This window comes from Drosophila guanche, unplaced genomic scaffold, assembly GCF_900245975.1.
Source record: "Drosophila guanche unplaced genomic scaffold, DGUA_6, whole genome shotgun sequence".
Lineage (NCBI taxonomy): Eukaryota > Metazoa > Arthropoda > Insecta > Diptera > Drosophilidae > Drosophila > Drosophila guanche.
This window is the reverse complement of record NW_022995751.1, coordinates 3,787,734-3,807,187: the sequence shown is the minus strand read 5'-3', so window position 1 is coordinate 3,807,187 and position 19,454 is coordinate 3,787,734. Positions and strand designations below refer to the sequence as shown.

Here is a 19,454-nt window from a genome sequence, read left to right as displayed (position 1 = left end):
GAACAGAGGAGCTTGAAAAACATTAATTAATGGCAATATTGTAGTAAAAGTCATCTCGGTGGACAAGCAACAAGTAGTCAATAATTTACCCTTTTACGTTACATGCTTACGTTTTACGCCAATTTGTTTGCATTTACCTCTTTAGTAAGAACGTTATTTTGCAAGCAATCAAAAAAAAAGGATCCTGATAACTTGTCAATCTTGTGGAGAATAAATTGACGAACCGAATTAAATTATAGTTTTAGTTCTGAGTTCTAACTATCTGGTAATATTAATCAGAAATAAAAATGTCAGAAAATTATATAGGATTTACACTATATATTGAAAAAGGAAGACTTATATCAGTATATTTTGTATGCTAATGTAGTATATTTGATCGACAAGCCCACGGTCACACTTAGTGTCACGCAAACGGTCACATCACTGTGTTTTTCGCAATTTTAATCAAAAAAAAAATTTATTTTCCATTCGGCAAAATGTTCAGTGCAAGATAAGCGCGGCTCCAATTCCGTGGAAAGAAAAGGTACAAATTAGCTTGAGCACCCAGTGAAAGCCGCAAATAACGCCTGGCTCCACGAATAGCAGGCAGCAGTCGGCAGTAGCAGAGCAGTAGAAGTACAAGCAAGCAGGAGGGGGGCAAAGACGGCATAAGTCTTTTAAGGCAAAGCAAAGCAACGGCGTCACCAGCGCCCAACAAAAGCCAGGTAATAAAAAAAAAACAAATATAGACTCGAACGTAGCGGTGCGATCCAAAATAAAAGCGAAAGCGCGTAGATAGGGGTAGGATCTTTTTTCTTCTTTCTTTTTTTTTCGTGTTGGTTTGCTGCCGGCGTCGCATGGGTTGTAGGGGAGTAGCAGTTGGGGTACGCCGTAGGCTGCCCCACATGCTGCCACAAAGTCTCGTCGCTTGCAGCGCTGCCCTGAACTATGGCCCGACCTTGCCCTTCTATCGATTTCCGAAATGTTGCATCAAGAGAGGCAGCAAATCCGCACAGCAGATGCACAAATCACAAGTGAAGGTTAAACACAATTTTCGATCAGGGCCAACACGGCCAGAGGCAGTGGCAGCAGCAGCGTTGTCCCCGAGTTCTTTGTTTTGCCCCCACAGCGACCACAACGGCGTCCGACGACGGCGGAGAATAAAGAACAAACGCGAAATATATAGCAAAAAAGAAACAGAAACAGAAACTGAACTGAATAAAACGCATATATTATTTCTTGTAATTGCATATGCTTAATTTTTAAATGAGTTTCGAACGGTAGACACTGCCACCACCACTTCTGACGTCAGTGCTGGCCCCTGGCTGGTCAGTTCTCTATTTGTAGCAGCAATGGAGAGTCCTTGTGAGTCGGAGAGCTCGCTGGATGGCGGCACCATGCTGCCGCCCAGCCCAGTCTCGCGGGAGCAACTACAAAAGCGCATCGAATCGCTCACCCAACAGAACAAGTGAGTAAAACGCAACACAAATCCCACTCTGATTACTGATGGGTTTCCCTTGCTTTAGAGTGCTGAAAGCGGAACTTGACACGTTCAAGACCAAGTGCAAAGTGGTGCAGGAGGAGAATCGATGCCTGAAGCAAGCCTCGGTCATAATTGTGAGTATCTGAGACTGCCCTTGAATGTGTTGCACATTTGTGCTAACGTTTTGTGTCCCCGCAGCAAGCCAAAGCCGAGCAGGAGGAGGAGTACATCTCAAATACGCTGCTGAAGAAGATTCAAGCTCTGAAGAAGGAAAAGGAAACGCTCGCCCATCACTACGAGCGCGAGGAGGAGTGCCTCACCAACGATTTGTCGCGCAAACTGGACCAGCTGCGCCAGGAGAAATGCAAGCTGGAGCAGACCCTGGAGCAGGAGCAGGAGTGCCTCGTCAACAAGCTGATGCGCAAGATCGAGAAGCTGCAAGCGGAGACGGACAACAAGCAGACAAACCTCGAGCAGCTGCGCCGCGAAATGGTCGAGCTGGAGAACACACTCGAGCAGGAGCAGGAGGCGCTGGTCAACAAGCTGTGGAAGCGCATGGACAAGCTGGAGACCGAGAAGCGCTCGCTGCAGATCAAGCTCGATCAGCCCGTGTCCGATCCGACCACACCACGTGATATCACCATCAATGCCAATGGCGGCGACACCGCCACCCATCTGAGTTCCCACATCCAGGCGCTGCGCTCGGAGGTGTTGCGTCTGCGCGCCAATTTCGCTGCCGCCCAAAAGGAGACCACAATCAAAATGCAACAATTTGCCCAGGAGGAGAAGTCCATACGCGAGGAGAACGCCCGGCTCCAGCGCAAGCTCAAGCAGGAGGTGGAGCGCCGCGAGGCACTCTGCCGGCATCTCTCCGAGTCCGAGTCCTCGCTCGAAATGGATGAGGAGCGCTTCTACAACGAGAGCCTGATGGCCGGCAACTCCGCGGCCTCGGCGGTGAATGCTCAGCGACAGCGCACCATCAGCAGTCCCGTCTCCCACAGCCCCTCGAGCAGTCGTCCCCTCAGTCCGGGCACAGCGGGCCAGAATCGTTGCTATGCCTGCGGCCAGCTAGTGGTAAGTGGCAGAACGAACATCACAGCTCAAAGTGGAGTTTCCTGACTCTTTGTTTCTCCTTTTTCCCTACCAGAATCGAAGGGCCAGCGAGCGCTTCATCAAGCCAGCACTGCCAACGCCCATGCTGGGCCTGAACACTTCCGCACCGAATGTGCTGACCACCACAAATCCGCTGATTGGCATGCTGGGGCCCAATGCATCGGCCGGGAATGCTGCTGGCGGCTTTCTCTCGAACAGCGAACGCTTGAGCTTGGGCGCCCAGTCGTCGGGTGGCAGCTCCACCTTCCTCGCAGGCGGCGGGGGCTTGCTCTCGTTGAACAATCAGCTGGCGGGCGGTGCGTCCAGTGCCTCGTCCTCGTCGTCCAATTTGATGAACATCAGCTTGAACAACTCGTCCGGCGGCAATTTGGTCAACAGCAGCAGCAACTCCTCGCTGTCGGCCTTTACGCCCACCAATCAGCCAAGTGCTTCGGCCACGGCCTTCATTCAGCCGGCCAGCCCCATGGATACTTCCACATACAAGGAGTAGGAGTAGGAGACGGGATGGTCGGACTTGGATTTGGATTGCTCAAAGTCGCTCCTCTCCACCCGTTTCGCTCCAAATATTGTCATGACTTATATATATTTTTCCCCCCTTCTCTCTCACACACACACACACACGCCACACACTCGAACACATATATATATTCGCGCACACACACACACATGCAACCAGTTAAACGAAAAGAAAGAGGAAAAATCCCCCAACAATTATAAAAATGAAATGGAAACGAAAGGAAAAAGCCTCTACCCCCCTTCCCCCGCGTGGAGCGACTACAAGTCGCCTCATCTACTAATTATATGTAAATATATATGCATATGTGTATATGTATGCGTGTATATGGTTAATATATGTATGTACTCTGTATGTTCTACTATTTGATCAAAATCTCTCAAAAAAGTTAAAAATATCGGAAATTCCTAGGCGGAACATACACACACACACAACCACACACACACACACGAATATTTAACTACTAAAACAACAACAACACGCTACAGTTTAAGAAATTGAATGTTTTTTTCTACTTTCGCTCTCGGTTCCAGTTTAAGGTTAAGTGAAGTGAAAACAAAAAGTTGTAAGAATTTAAACAAAATGGTGAATTCTATTCATGTAAAACCAATTTCCCACATTTCATTCGCATGTGGGCCTAAAACATTTTGAATTATGTATATTGTAAGCCAGCAAAAAATAAAGTTCAACAATTTAAAGATTAAAGTTCTCATACTTGTTTGTGTACTGAATTCAAATTTGATTAATCATAATCGAAAGTATAATATTTGCATGGAGTGCACACACTGTTCGCACAGCAATCGACTTTACGACAGGGTGACCGCATATTATATACTCTTCGGTATATTTCCACGTCGAAATTGATTTGAGGTATAAATTCTGTTTTATGAATTAATCTGATATCAAAAAGGTGACCATTTACGGTAATTTAATGAATTTCATATCATATCCCACAAAAGAGAGTCATGAAAAGCAGCTAGTCTGGTTGATACCTGTTTCTTAATTAGGATAAAATTTTAGTTGTTGTGCAGAGAGTACTAACTAGCTGGTGAAATCAATTAGAATAGCAAAAGCGAGGAGTATGATTTAAATTGTACGGTATTTTTTGAACATGAGAAGGTTATTTGTGTATATTTTTTTGGGTCGAGCGGTATATTTGATCGATAAATTCGTGGTCACATTCGCAGTAACACAGATTGTAAATAAACAGAAAATTCGCGTGAAATTAGCTAAATGTTAGCCTATATTTATACGTTTATTTAAACAGTGACAGTTTTAAATTTATAGACAACGTCAACCACAAAGTGTTCAACTACAGTTGGTGATAAAAAGCAATGCCTTGTTTCGTGTCAAGCGACCAAACATCAGAAAGTGTTAAGTGACGCGGGGTGGAGGGTGCAATGATTAGGAACAAACAAAACTACACAAAATTGTGTATTGGCCAAAGCTGTTTCAGCTTTAGCAAAATGGAAAGAAGCCAAGATGATGGTCAGCAGGAGGGAAATCTTACTGGTTGTTATAGCAGCCCCCGCCAGCGGCAGCAGAAACTGTTATTCTCACACACACATCGTAATCGCTCTCTGTCTGCGCTCTCACACACCTATACACACACGCTCTGACAACGACACCGACGCGCCTCTTGCAAACTTTTTAAAGCGGACGCCAACGTTGGGGCCTCACTGATCGTTGTTTGGTGTCTCACTGATCTTTTCGGCGTGGAACGGTAAAGACCTGTGGAGCAGCGATTTCCGCCGCTCAGGAAGAGTGCAAAAGCAACGCAAAGCAAAAATAGCAATATTCATTCAATCAAATAAATAACCAAGTGTGTGTGAGTGTGTTTCTGTGAATACTCGGCCACTACAGGAAGAGATCATTTGGCAAAAGAAAGAGAAGAAGCAGCATCAGCAGCAGCAATCATATATACATACAGAAACATATGTATGCAGTGTAAAAGAGATGCAAAGAAAAGTGCAAAGCGAAAGTTTAATTGTGGCAGCCAAGCATCATTTTCTCTCGCTCTCTCTCCGTCAATATCGCGCGTGTTGGAAAACTAACGGCACCCGACACATTCCAAGGAAAGAGTGAAAAAAGTGTCTGGTTTGTGTGTGGAAAGATTTACAGTGATTTCCCATAAATTGATGTTAGGATATTGGCCAGATGTGTTTATTAAATGATTGTGCGCACTGTATGTTATTATGGCCTTATTGAATAAACTGTTCTTTCCGTCGGCATCAGCAGCAGCAACCCCATCAACGGTAGCGGCAGCCGCAGCACCCACGCACGCGGCGTCCGCGTTCGCGTCCCAACAAACCGCAGCAGCGCTAATTAATAGCCAAACAACAACATCATTACCGGCAGCGTCGGCGTCACGTACAACTCACGCCTCCCCCGCCTCCGCACATGCCTCTGCCTGTGCTGGCAGCGGCAATAGTTCGTCGTCCGCAAAAGCTACAAAACAAACTTCGCGAAATTATCTAAGGTAAGTGTTTATCTGCCTATCTATGTACCCCCTCCCACCTTTGCATGCATACACACAACACACCCGCCAAAATGGTTTTCGGACCGTGTGTGTGTTTGTGTGTCATGCCTAACACCCGGTATTAGTTTGCAGTCGATAAATGCGAACAACAAAAGGTGCAGCCGCAGTCATCACACGACAGCTGCAAATAAACACACACACAGGCCAACACACTCGGCGTTCTCATGATGCGTTTCACGCTTTCCTCTCTTGCTCCGTTCCCCCTACCTGCACTCAGTTGCTTCCTCTTCTCTTTATTCGTACGCAAATTGGCAAGCGTAAACGGGGCCGATAACCCAACAAACAAATTCACTGTGCATTAGAGAACGTCACGTAGGCCGAAGCCGCAACAAACAGCATTTCTATTGATGCAGTGAAAGCATTTTAAATGAGATAAGAGCTGTCATTTATCCACAAAATAAAGTATTCCCGGTAATGGATTCAATATCTAGAGACTCTACTGTGTATTCTTAAGGAAAGCTCCACTATACCATGCAAGCCGGGGCTTATATGCCACCCCCAGCAGTGCATTGGGTAGTCATGGCAGCAACAACAACAAATATACTGATAGCAATGTTCTATTCCCCCACCCCGCCGGCGATTGAGTTGCGCGCGCAAACAACTGTGCCCGTGCCCCCTTCGATTCAGTCTGCTCTCTCTCTCTTGTTATCGCCCCGTGCTCGCCGTCTCTCTCACTCTCTATCTGATTCTCTTTTGCTCGCTTGGTCTGTGGGCGTACGCTTATAGGTGAGCGGGGAGCGGGGAGCAGTAGCGGGTGGTGGCGGCGGCAACGTCAGGCGCAAATGTAAATAAAAGCGAATCACATGACTTGCTAATCGGCGCTCGCGGCCTGCTCTCGTGATTATTATGTCATACACATTGTTTTTGCTGCTCTTTCCCTTTCGCTCTCGGAGTTTCTGCTGCTCTATCCCTTTCGCTCTCGCTGTTTCGGATCTTGCGGGTTGGTTTCCTTTATTTAATTTCATTATTATTTATGCTGCCTTGCAGTGTTGATTTTTGACACTCGTGCGTGCGGGATGGGTACGGCAGGAGTGTGTGGGTGGGCTGCTCTGATTGGGAACTCTAACTGAATCGAACAGTGGTGGGCACTATAGTGGGTGCATTTTATTTGCATATGAAATGCGGTTCGCTACACCTTTTTCGGCCGTAATCTTTCGATCAATTTGATTAGCGCCCCGTTTAATGGGTCTGACCGATAACACGACGGCAACGGGTGGAAGTTTGTACCTACAGCTCCAAAAATACCTGTATATATGTATGTAGGGTAATGGTGAAATTGTCAGATTCGAGTGCCTATTGACCAATACCTCTCCGGGTGTACATACTTTTATTACCGCGCCTGTCAACGGTTGTACATAGTATGTGCCAGGGCAGGCAGCATTCGAGCGCGCCATCACGTGATAGAAGCTTTTTCGCTCTGCTAATTAAGCGCGGGGTTTTTGCACTTTGAACACTTAAAAAATAACAGGAGAAAAAAATACGCCGTAAAGTGTTGACAGCTGGCTCGACAAACTCCCACACCTCACACCCGCCCACTCTCGAATTCTCTCCCCACCTCCCTTTGGGCCGCTATCTTTGTAGTAGGTCAGGTTTTTGGGCCCGCTGTAAACTAAATAAACGCTTACACACACACAGAACGATTGTTAATAAAAAATAAACTCCATTTGGCATTATTTACTGTTACTGTCTAGCGTCCGCTGCCCCCGCACCGTCCTAGTGGGGTAATTTTCCATGACAGATGACTAAAAACCGCCTGAACCCCCACTTATCGTTCATATTTTTGCTGGGTCTGTGTGTTTTTGTTGGCCAAAAGAAGTGGTTTAAAAATACTTTCCGTCTAAGAATAAAAGAGAGAGAGAGAGAGAACAGTCACACCCTAGAAGAAAAGCCAGCAAAATTAAATTCTGGAAATTTCTATACGATACCGTGTGGCTGTACACTCGTACCATACGTTCGTTCCATATGTATCCAAGGTCTGGACACCTGAAGTGAATCAACCAAATGTCGCCGTGAATCATATGAACAACAGCACCACCAGGTCGTGACCATGTTTAGACATTTGCTAGCCAGTTGGTCACATGACAAGAGAGCCATACAAAAATTGTATTAAATTTTCGATATATGGTAAGCAAAAAAAAAACACCAAAAAAACCAGACGGAGGCAGTGGCATCATGTGCCTCAGAAGAAGGCAAGGCGCATTTGAAAATTCCTTAACCTAATTCGCAAGTCATTCCCCCAAAAAAAGTATTTGTACGTACATAAATATATAACAGTTATTAGCGGGCTAGTATTAATTCCCGATAAGTTCGGGGATTTCACGCAAAAAGACCATTTCGACCGAACAGCACCTCCACCTCTATATACAAACTGTGATTTCATACACTCCGTGAATCGCAGATCGAAATCGCGAAATCGCCAACTGCCTGCGATATGTGGCAGGGCAGGCGAGCCCGGCTAGATTTCACATGAATTCGATCTTCGAAAGGGAATTAGCACCAAGGGTGGAAAACTTTGTGCCAACAGATTGCCATTGTGTGTGGCTAAGAAAAGCACCAAAAATCAGGTGGCAGCTTCAGGCACGTGTGAAGCCCCATAAAAGATAAAAACATCCATCTGATGGGCGATCAAATAAAGCGAACAAAGCGCTGATAGCTCCGCAAATCACATATCAATTTCTTTCACCAATTGTCCAACTGACCGACCGACTGATTGACCGAACGACAGACAGAAAGACCAAATGTCTGAATGAACCATTATGGATGATTCCACTTAGAGCCTTTTCGCCGGCTTAGTGTCATGCCAAATGAGTCGTAAATTAGAAATTCATTAATAGTGCTCGATAAGTGCCCGCAAATTGTTTGGCCAAACACTGTCCCAGACATCAGACATCAATCAAAACGGCGCTCTCCACTATGCAGTGGAGTGGTGTGGGGATTGCCACGGCTCATATGCGGGGAATGATAGTTATTGTTGTTCAGGTGCCACGGCACAGGTGTGAACCATCGAACTTACATGGATCGTATCGATCGAATATACACACAAATGTATGGATGTGATGTGGTGCCATTTTGTCTGGCCAAATAATGTATCCAAAAATAGTCTCATCTCCTGCCTCGTGTCATCATCATTGAGTTATGAATATGAATGTGATTACTACATCCATGAATAAAGAGAAGTCACACTAGTCGGTACACTTACTCACACATCTACATATATTTATGAACATGCGAAGCCCGCCATCTGTTGTTGTTGTGTTCCGTGTATGGGGTGCAGTGTAGAGTGGAGGGTAAACAGAAATCAGCACATTTAAATGGCAACAAATTGAGTGGGTGGTACGGGTGTGTGGCGGGGCGTACAGGGGTTCGGGTTCATGTGCGAAGTCGCGTGGTCTGCCAAGTCATATGAGTGAGTCGTCGACGTCGACGCGTATCCAGTTTTGTGCCCTGTAAATGCAAGGGATATTGGTTTTGAATAAGAATGTGTGGATCAGAGTCAGCAAAAATTAAGAATTTGTATGTGATTTAATTTTTAAATCTGACAAAATTGTTCATCAGTTTAGCCTGCCTCCAACGAATCATCCAGCTCCACTATTAATCTCCTCTAGGGGACATTAATGGGTATCTCTTTGGAATGTAGTACCCCTCCTCGTGAGCAAGACGCCAGCTAACGCTGTTTTGTCTGCCGTGGTGCCGCCGCATCGTTATTGTCACTTATTATCATGTTGACGAAAATAAAAAAATAGGCGTACCTTTTTTTACTGCCGCCGCCGCCGACTGATAATGAGCAAACAAACAAAGTAAGTACAAAAGGCAGGGCCGGAGCCCTAAATTAAGCCGAAAGATCTATTAACAGAAGCCCCCCACCCACAACAACCTTCCAGAGCTAAGCCAATTTCGAATATCTGGCCATATGGCTGGCTCTTTGTTCCATTTCATTCATAAGCTCTATTTAAATTAACTTTACGAATCGGGTAACAATTGTATTTGCCTTTGTCTTAGCTCCGAATCCGGGGGCTGTGCTGGAAAAGGTAATACAATGCCAAAACGAAAACAGCACTTGGAATTCATGGAAATATTATGAGATTTGAGTAAACCATTTTGTGTAAATAAATGGCGCTCAAAGTACCAGTGTTATTATTATTAATATTATTCAGTTGAGTAATGTCCGCTTACAAGTTTCCGAGTTGTATTGCCTGTTTTAACAGATCGTTCAGATAGCAGTAGCGCACACACACTCTCAGGGGTCAACAAATTCTGATCCGTACTTCAGTCGCCACAGACCTCGACCAATCACAAGGTTTATGTGTATATTATGGAAAAGCTAACAAAGAACTCGGATTCTGCTTTATCTTCAAGGGCTCTCGCTCACTCACATGCTCTTCGTTTCACAAAACAATTTTAATTGATCCCTCAAGCCAGAACCCGCCGCAATCTTTTCATTAACATTTTTTATATTTCCTTGAAATTTACGGAAGTTTCTCTGAATTTCTACTCATTTGCTGCTGTGCTGCTGCTGCTACAGCTGATGATGATGAGACATTGTTGGATTAAGGTGAAATACAAAAAGATCCACTGAGATGTCGTCATCTGTGTACCGTAGAGGATTCCATAGTAAATGGATGGTGGTCCGTGGTCTCACCTGCTTTCAGGGGCTCCCAGCACTTGAGTCACTATTTGCTGGTGTGTGTTCTGGTGTTTGCCAGGTGTCACAAGTGCTCTGCGGAACGCCCACACTTGTCATTGCCTTGCCTCTGCCTCCGCCTTTGGTGGGGCCATTCATTGATTGATTGCGCCGCCCTCCTCCAGACCTCGGATCGGTTGTCATCGTCATCGTTGTCGTTGTAGTCTGGTGAGGTCTGGGGTCTGTTTGCATTGCTCTCAAGTGACAATGAAAATCACTCGATGTTTTTGTCGTCATTTGCTCATTAGTATTGTGAGCGACATACGGACGGTGTGTGCTTCGCACTCGTACTCGTACATTGTCCGCATCGACTGATAAATAACTTATGTTGCTCTGGCCATTACCAGTCGCCAGAGCCTCCACACACCTCGTAGCCTGAGGAAGCGGATTTTGCCAATTGCCTTGAACTTGACATTCATTATTTGCACATACTCGTACTTCCCTGCTCAGTTGGCACACGGGGTGAAGGTGAAGGTCGTTGCTCGCACACTGGACAACAATTGAGGGATATACGAGAGAATAAAATATAATATAAGACCATATGGTATACGGACTTACTATATATAACTGTTTATAATAGGCCATTGATAATGATAGTCAATTTGTTGGGCTGCTGCTGCTCCCCTTGTCATTCCGCCATTTCCATTGTCGTTGTCGTTGTAGTCGCCACCACCACCGCCAACGTCTCCCGGCGTCTCCAAAGTCTCCAAACGTCGCCATCGTGGTTGTTGGGTTGGGTCATGTGACTTGTTGTATGGAGCAACTGGTTGTTGTTGTTGTTTTTGCTGTGGTTTCGCTTTGCTTTGCTTTACTGTGCCTGCGCTTTGTTGTCGTCGCTTTGGAAATCTGTGCTTTTATTTGCCACGCTCTCTTTCACTCACTCATACAGACGGACAGACGAAATTAGAGACTGACAGACGGAACAAAAGACAGAGGAAGACGGACAAAGAGGACAGGGAGAGGGAGAGCCGAGACAGACACGCTCTGTAAAGTCATTAACAGTTGTTGATTTGATTATAATAATTGTTGGTTCTGCCTCTTCATACGAGTGGTAGCCGGACACGTGTAGACAGACAGAGGAGCTTCTGCAAGTCGAAATTGTAAACTCTCCAAAATGGTGATTTGCTTTAGAGAAGTTCGACTGTACTCCATGTTCTACCTATTAATGTGGCTGAACCACATTTCGCTTATCAGTTTGCGTGCACAGTTTTGTTGGCGTTCCGGTTTGGAATAGTTTTCCCATATCAATCATTGGCGTTCCGTCTCTCTTGAGGCAGGGAAATCCAAGGGCTAATCAAAGCATAATCCCAACTAAAGCCCGATAACAATTGTCACCCACTCGAATGCCACTCTGCCTTGCACGAACGCCCCCACTCCCTCGCCACTCTATAAATATACGCGATCAAATCAATCAAAATACAAGGAGAGAGAAAGAAAGAGATAGACAGAGTACAGGAGCGAGCACTGGGTATCTTCATGTGCAAGGTGTCTTTATTAAAGGTGGGGCATTGCAAGAAAGCTCTCTTTGAAACGAGCGATGGTCCCGTTCCGCGTGAGGCCACCACTTGGAACAGCGAATTGGCACACCTTGTAGAAGAATACCTTGCTTCAAGTGCTTGGCCGAGCATACTCACTCTCGCACTCACTCATTATGCATGTATTTTATGCACATACATATGTGTGTATGTGTGTACACTTAAAGTCTGCATGTATTTGCTTAATTTTGTTTGGCTGGTGGCTCGCTTTTGTTTTTGCTTGCGTAGCTGAAAAAAGCATGTGATCCAAGTGAATGCCGCGTTGCCGCTTTGCCGCTGCTGCTGCTCTCCCTGATCCCTCTTGGGGCCCATCCCATCTGTGTCGGTGGCCCCCAAGTAAAAGAAAATAATGAAAATAAAAGCAATGAAAGAATAGAATAAACAGTGCCTGTCTGACTGGCCTCAGTTTCTGTTTCGGTTTCTGTTTCTGTTTCTGTCTCTGCTTAGCGGACGTCCGATAATTGCCTTCGCGCAGATCTCTTGTGTGTTGTTTCGCTTTTTCTCTTTGCCAGGTGAGGCAGCGCTCCCCCTGGCTATTCAAGTTTGAATACCCTACCCACTAACTGTATGTGCAGAAGGGTGTCTAGCTTTCGACTCTGCTTACGTGCAAAAAAATCAACCTAATCTGCTTATTAAATTTTGGCACACAACGTCAGTCTCTCAACGAATCCATCAAAAAGTCATCCATCGCTGTCTTTTTCTGGCCGAATATTTGTGTGTTCCTTTCTCTTTGTTTTTCACCCCCCGCACTGTTGGCATTATTACTTGTTGGTTGCTTTTTGTTGTTAAACAAAATATTAACACATCCATCCGTCTTTGACAAGCAACAAATGGTCAAGCGACGATGGAGCACATGATGCTCGTTCGACTTTGACTCTGTTTTCGGTTCAGTTCGGCTCTCGGATTGGATTCATTCGTGTCGTGTGTGCACCCAGCTGGACGAGCGAGTCATGTGAGCAGCAGCGCGTCGCTCCAAATTGGATGCCCCATGCCCCATGCCATCCGACGCTCGGTTAAACGACGAAGGCAGCCGCCTCGTTTAGGATCGTTGCTTGTACTATCTATCTCTATCTCTAGTGTGTGTGTGTATATTATATGTATATCGATTTGGCAGGGTACGGGACAGAGTAGGTCTGGTTTTATTATAATGCATACGCGACTATGCCCCCGTAATCACTCTCTACCGCCTTGCTCCACTCTGTGCGCGCTAGCGTACGAGCTTCAGCACGGGACCTCTGACGAATTCCCCGATTCCCGATCCGACTACCGAGTCCGAGACGTTGTCGCCATTCCAGCCGTCGGTGTCGCCGTCAGCGTCACTGTCACTGTTGTGGCGAAACGCCTTGAACTTCATTTGTTGACTAGCATCGCAGCCATAAAGATATCAACAGCTCGTCGTCCGTCCGTCCGTTCAGAACAGAACAGAACTTAACCTGTGAGCACTGAACTGAACTGTAGATTATATATTAATCTGCAAACCGTAACAGAATCTACATTTAGTCGGAAGCTGTAACGGGCAACAGCAATTACGCATTGCCGCATGCCTACGCCACCTTTTAAATACACGTAAGACACCACAGACACTCCAGACACTCCAGACAGCCAGCCTAAAAGCTGCACCCTAATTGGCCCCAATGCTCAAAGAAACCGACCGACGACACCCGTCCACAGGTCTTTTAGTCTTGAATTTATATCCAGTCCGGCGTGCACTCGTGACTTCAAACCAACACAAAAATCAGCCGAGGACACAGCCGGACACCGATGGACACACCGCCGTCCCATACCCATACCGATCCGTTCCGTTCCATGGGTAATCTCTCGGTGCGTAGCCAACGCAACGCCTAGCGTTGGCCCCCACCGTCTTATCGGCTGTGGGGGCTATAAAGCATTTATGAAGCTCTAAAACAAGTTCGAGCCCCAAATTCCCAGCACCTAGCGTACCGCCCCACACCCCCAGACACTGTCGGAGAAACTATCATCGACATTTTGAGGTAATTGTTAATTATAGCGCTAATTTCTGGAGAGGCAGAGGCGGCGCCTCCTCCAAGTATTAGCGCTACTTAGACAAGCCCATTTATAAACCCACTAAAAATAAATCAGAGGAGGAGGAGCAGCTGCTTGCACAGGTGTGGCGTAAAACCATATCGGAATATGGAAAGTGATCGATGGTGGGGGGGTCGTGTCTATCTTTCTTCAGGACTTGCTCCATATATTTCTCAGAATATGCCAATCATGTACAAAGAAAGACAAGTGTCGTTTTGGGTGTGGCATGAGTAATACACGTGTCACGTGCCAAAAGTTGCCTCGCTATATATAGAGCATCGTCGCATTTGCCATTTAATTGAAACGAACAATCAACAGCGGAAGGGAGAGATAGAGAGCGAGAGACGTGACAGAGAGGACACCAAAGATGTGCGCATTATAATCTACCTCATCGTTGCGACATCCAAATGTCTATGGGGGTGGACGGAACCGTCTTAAGATGTTAAACAGATGGCGACTGTCTGCATTAGGGGACTCTTAAAAGTCTTTAATCAAAGCCATGTGTGTGACTCACAATTATAAAGGTATAGCGGTCCCAGCGTCAAACGGATATCTATTGTAAACCGATTTATAAAACTTCAGCATGATTGGATAGTTTTGAACAACTTTTGGAAATGTTTTGTAGCTCAATTAATTTCATATTTTAACCTCCGTTCATTGCAGTCGTTTCCCCTTCGAGGGCAGCCAAGTGCGTGTGCTGCTCTATAAAGAGGATGATACACGTCGCCTGCTCTTCGATTCCAATGCCCTGCAGAAGGTGACGCATAAGGAGTCCACCTCAGCCAGTGGGAAATTCGTGAAGAATGAAAAGTACACATCGCTGCAGAACGGCAAGATCCAGGCCAAGGCACATTCCAGCAGCAATGGCAGCAACTTTATCGATGTGTGCCCAGATTATGGCTACAAGGTGAGTGTCAGACTTCAGCCAAGAGAATTCTAGACCACAATGCGCATCCTTTTCCAGCACAATCGTCCCTCTGGTGCGGATATCACGCCACTGGGGGAGATGGTCTTTGGCTCGCTGCCAATGTCCTTCTGTGGCACCGCCCTTAAAGTACACTGGCTGCCCGAACCGGCGAGGATTCTGTGCTCACAGGTGTACCTCACGCCCACCAGCAGCAGCAGCATCGGTGGAGCGGGCCACTCGCCCTATTCGACGCTCTCCATGAACAGCCTGGCCACGCCGCGCAGCTCCATTTGCAGCGAACACGGCTCCATGGATGGTCTCTCGATGAACTCCTTCTCCATGCCCTTCAGCGTGAGTGTTGGTCGCCAGATGAGCCTCACGCCACCCCTGGATGTGCCCGCCCCCGATCAGCAGTCGCTGTCTACCGTTCATTCAAGCGATTCGAGCGGACCGCGTTACTCCTCCACGTACAGCAATGCCACGGATTCTGGCTACTCGGCCAGCGGCAGCGGCAGTGGCAGTGGAAGTGGATCAGGCGGTCCCTACTCGAGCGGGGATCAGTGGTCGTATCAGTATTCCACACGCAGCAGCCTGGGCAGCGTGATATCCGACCAGTCGGATGCCATGCGTAAGCTCAGCATGGACTCGGCCTTCTCGGTCAGCTCGCCGCATCTGGAGGAGTTTGCCAGCGACGGCTGCCTGCAGCGACGAATCTCGCGCAATCTGCGCACCTCCTTCGAGAACGAGCATTCCAGGAACGACTTTATCGGCTTCCTCAGCGACAACTACACGCTGGCGAATGGCGGCAGCTCTAGCCAGGGATCGGGCAATGGCAATGGCGGTGGCGGTGGCGGTGGCAGCGAGGGCGGCGGCATGGGCCCACCGCAGTACAGGCGCGCCAGCTACTGTGCCAACGAGTCGCGTAGCAATCCAGAGATGGGACGTCGTCAGGCCAATCTGCGGCGCCGGGCCAAGCTGGGACTGGCCGTGTGCATCACCATGAGCGAGTCTTTCGAGGAGGAGATGGAGCTCTTCTGCAGCGAACACATTGCGCTGCTCGAGTCCATGCTAAGTCGCCTGCGAGCCAGCACAGAGCATGCGTACATCAATCACAAGAACTTTTTGCAGGTAAACAAGATCATAGAAATCCATTTGAAATGCATTTAACTTGAGGACTTCTTCCCGCAGATCATGTTCCAGGCCTGGCAGGACACACAGCAGTGGTTCAATGATCTCTTTACGGCGCCACGCATCAAGACGCCTGTCTGGCTGAGCATCACCACCAGCGGCAGCAAGTACTCCAAGACTGTGGCCGAACGTTTCATCAAGGAACTCTGTGATTTGTTGTCCTTTGCTGATACCAAGGACTCCAATTTGTAAGCCATTCCCTCTGCTCTTTCTAGTAAATACTAATTCCTCTCGTTTTTGCAGCTTCATCAGCACCATGCTGACGGGTATTCTAACGTACCATCTGGGCTGGGTGGCCACCGTCTCGGCCTTCAATAGTTCAGGTTCGAGACGCTCAGATTCCTCTGCCTCCTCGGCAGCCATTGAGCAGAGAGCCAAACTGCTGCAAGTGGCCCAGAAGCATCCGTACAATGCACTGTGGGCGCAGCTGGGGGATCTGTATGGAGCCATTGGCATGCCGCCCAAGCTGGTGCGCACCATCATCTATGGAGCGGAGAAGCTGTGGGTGGAGAAGCTCCTTAATGTTCTCACGTATTTCATACGCTGCAGCGAGGTGCGGCGCACGGCCAAGCGGGAGGACTTCAACAAGCAGCTGATCAACGATCTGGTTAATCAGAGCCAGAACCTGCAGAGTCAGGAGCGGCACAAGAGTCCACCCTCGCAGCTGAGACGCACAGGCGGCCTGAGCAGGGTGGCCACCTGCAAACAGAATCTGAATGCCATTGTGGACGATGTGGATGATGGCGGGGAGCAGCTGCTGGACTGCTGCGAGGACGAGGATGATAGGGATTTGGGGTCGGACGATCAGGCAGATCAAGATGGCATGCAGACGCTGAAGAAGAACGAAATCCCCACTGTTCTGGCCTTCCGTGACTCTCATTTTGTGCAGCAGGAGCTGCGTATTGGCAACTACCTGATGGATACTGGCATCGACAAGAAGACGCTGCTGGCGCGGCAGGCACAGCAGTACTTTCGCACCGGCAAGGATGGGCGGATACGGCTGACAGTCACCACGCCGGACAATGTGGAGCTGAGCATGGAGGATGAGTCGAATTCGGGCTCGGGCTCTGTGGGCACAGGCGGCGGCAGCATCGATGATGGTGCCATCGAGGCCATTGAGTTCGATGATGCCACAGAAACGGCACCAGCCACCACCGCTGGGCGCAAGAAGAGTTTCTTCTGGAACATGGTGCCCATGGCGGCTGGCGTGAAGGAGGGTCTGAGCCTCAGCGATCTGGCCAAGCTGCAGCAGGGCATTAAGATCATCAATCGCAAGCTGGAGCGGCGTTGCAGCAGCTACTCTGTGGAGGGAAATCCAGATGGCATTGAGAAACGGGGAGCCCTGGACACGGACGACTTTGAGCCACTCACCCACGAGAGGCGCGCCTCGCATCTGTCGCTGTCGGATCTCATCACGCAGAACAGCATGGGCAAGAGCGATCGCATGACCTGGGGCATTGAGCCCATCAAGGAGAACGTCAGCCTGGAGGAGCAGATTCACTTTGATCACTGCCACAAGCTGATCGAGCGGGAGCATGGCATCTGCAGGCAGACCGCCTCGGACAATGGCAATGGTGTGGTCTTTGTGCTGGGCGACAACGAGCCGCTGATCAATCTGAAGAAGAGCAACGAAGATCTCACAGAGGAACCAAAGCCAGCCGCCGCACTCATGCTGTGTGCGCAGCATCAGCGCACACACGACGTGGCCAGCATGGCCAAGAAGCACTCTGGAATGAAGTTCAACTTTGAGCAGTACCCACAGATAGCCACCAACTACATGAAGAGCAAGAATCTGGTGCTGTCCAACAACTACGATCTGCTGATGGACAAGGCCACCAAGCTGGAGGCGAGCGAGGCGGCCCTCAAGTCGAGCGACAGCAGCGTGACCCTGCACCAGCATCCCGAGCTGGCAACCAGCAGCAGCTCCATCGGACCCAATGCCAACTCCAATCCGAGCACAACGCCAGCGTTGGGCAGCGAGCGATGCATTGTCTGCAGCAGTGGCGGAATGATGGGCCCCTCGGCTACCTATCAGACGCCCTCCAATGCCACGGAGCTGGAATTTGAGTCGGACGAGGTGCACTCCTATAATCAGAATCAGAGCAACAGAACCCTGCAGTCTGTGAACTCTGCGGCCTCCATAGACACACTCAAGTCAGCGCCAGAGCCACCACAGCCAGCGGCTACACAGCAGACGGGATTCACGCGGAAACAGCAGCCGAAGCGTGTGCCCTCGGGTCGCAGTTCCATCTCCTCGGTGGCCGCCAAGTGTGCGGCAGTGAATGTGTCTCAGCAGCTGCTGAAGCTACCCGTACCTGGCGTCAAGGAGCTGCCGCAGGACGATGAACCAGCGGGCGATCAGTTGCGCGCTGGTTTTATACCCTCGCTGATGCTGAGCGTCAGCGATCACTATGTCTCCGACATGGTGCTTCAGGTGAGAAATCCCCACCAAAGGCAACCAATTTTAACGATTCTAATCAAAGTTTTTGCATACATCTCCGCAGGGCACTTGTGCACCGCCCAACAAGTGGGAAATGCATCTCCGCGAGGACCTGGCACTGGCCGCACGCTCGGCCTCACTCATCTCACAGCCGGCGGAGAATATTGCCATTGTGGCGGACATGGACAAGTGGGATGTGCGCCTGATCTCGTCGCAGGCACAGCAGTTTCCCTATGCCGGGGGCCAGAGCTCGCCCGTGGGCATGTCGCAGTTGGTTTCGAGCATGCTGGAAACGGTTCAGGCCATGCACGCTGGCGGCATACCCGCCTATGAGGTAGAGCCAACCTCAATTGTGTTTTAATCTTTGTATTAAATGCGTTTTTCTTTTAGTGCCTGTCATTTCTGGAGTCAAAGCTGCAGGAAATCTATCTGCAGTCGGAAACGCTGGCCGCCTTTTTGCTGGAAACGGATCCATGTCGGCTGAGTGACATTACCACGCCGCTGCAGCTCTCCGAGAACGATGTGCCGCTGCTGCTTTCGATTGCCTACATACACACGCCCAAGATAAGTCGCAAGTGCGGCATCAGTTTCAGATGACGAACGCAGATTCACTGCTGAGGAAAGGACACTACAGGTTAGGATAGGAACAGGATAGGAACAGGATAGGAACAGGATAGGAACAGGATAGGAATAGGAAAAGGATAGAAGGATGGAAGGATATTAGATGTGCCCAGTCATTGCCAGTCATTGCTTTCATTGATTCAACAAGTCGCATCCATCTCATGCATCATCCCCAAAGCGAAACAACAACAAAAGAAGCAAATACTCCAGCGAATTTTCATTTCACTGATTTTGTGATATATTTATGTAGACGTGTATGAATCTAGCGCTTAGCCATAGCCAATAGCCTCTTAGCCCGTAGCACTCACACGATTCAGCAGCAGTCCTCTCTCTCTCTCACGCACGGGGGGGGACATTCATTTAAATTTATCACATCCACTCATCGCCGGTCACATGAACATGAAGAAGTAT

The 19,454-nt window shown here is 48.4% G+C and overlaps 1 protein-coding gene and 1 long non-coding RNA gene across 6 annotated transcripts; one reads left to right on the top strand and one right to left on the bottom strand.

The window, feature by feature from the left end:
• The first annotated feature begins 397 nt into the window (after positions 1 to 397).
• On the top strand, positions 398 to 19,226 carry LOC117587034 (folliculin-interacting protein 2-like). Of its 5 annotated transcripts, none has more exons than XM_034277461.1 (10): positions 398 to 704; positions 1,313 to 1,447; positions 1,506 to 1,596; positions 1,661 to 2,536; positions 2,610 to 2,806; positions 15,631 to 15,922; positions 15,983 to 16,170; positions 16,226 to 18,416; positions 18,487 to 18,756; positions 18,813 to 19,226. In XM_034277461.1, exons 2-10 carry the CDS (start codon positions 1,332 to 1,334, stop codon positions 19,017 to 19,019), a joined length of 4,428 nt encoding a protein of 1,475 aa, XP_034133352.1. In that variant the 5' UTR covers positions 398 to 704; positions 1,313 to 1,331; the 3' UTR covers positions 19,020 to 19,226. The 5 variants fall into 5 exon arrangements, with proteins under 5 accessions (XP_034133352.1, XP_034133353.1, XP_034133355.1 ...); XM_034277462.1 differs by having other exon boundaries at positions 1,264 to 1,447; XM_034277464.1 differs by having other exon boundaries at positions 604 to 708; positions 1,264 to 1,447.
• Positions 9,796 to 11,062, bottom strand: LOC117587040. Its single transcript, XR_004574031.1, has 3 exons — positions 10,868 to 11,062; positions 10,268 to 10,798; positions 9,796 to 10,215 (listed from the first exon to the last, which is right to left on the bottom strand). It is a non-coding gene; the product is annotated as an uncharacterized LOC117587040 (long non-coding RNA).
• Positions 19,227 to 19,454: the final 228 nt, after the last annotated feature.

What these genes read in the sequence shown, in the direction of transcription:
- LOC117587034 (XM_034277460.1), top strand. Translation starts at nt 5,285, where the DNA reads ATGGCCTTATTGAATAAACTGTTCTTTCCGTCGGCATCAGCAGCAGCA. An exon ending in GATACCAAGGACTCCAATTT is followed by an intron (nt 16,171 to 16,225) that starts GTAAGCCATTCC and finishes TCGTTTTTGCAG; the next exon opens with CTTCATCAGCACCATGCTGA. An exon ending in TCTCCGACATGGTGCTTCAG is followed by an intron (nt 18,417 to 18,486) that starts GTGAGAAATCCC and finishes ACATCTCCGCAG; the next exon opens with GGCACTTGTGCACCGCCCAA.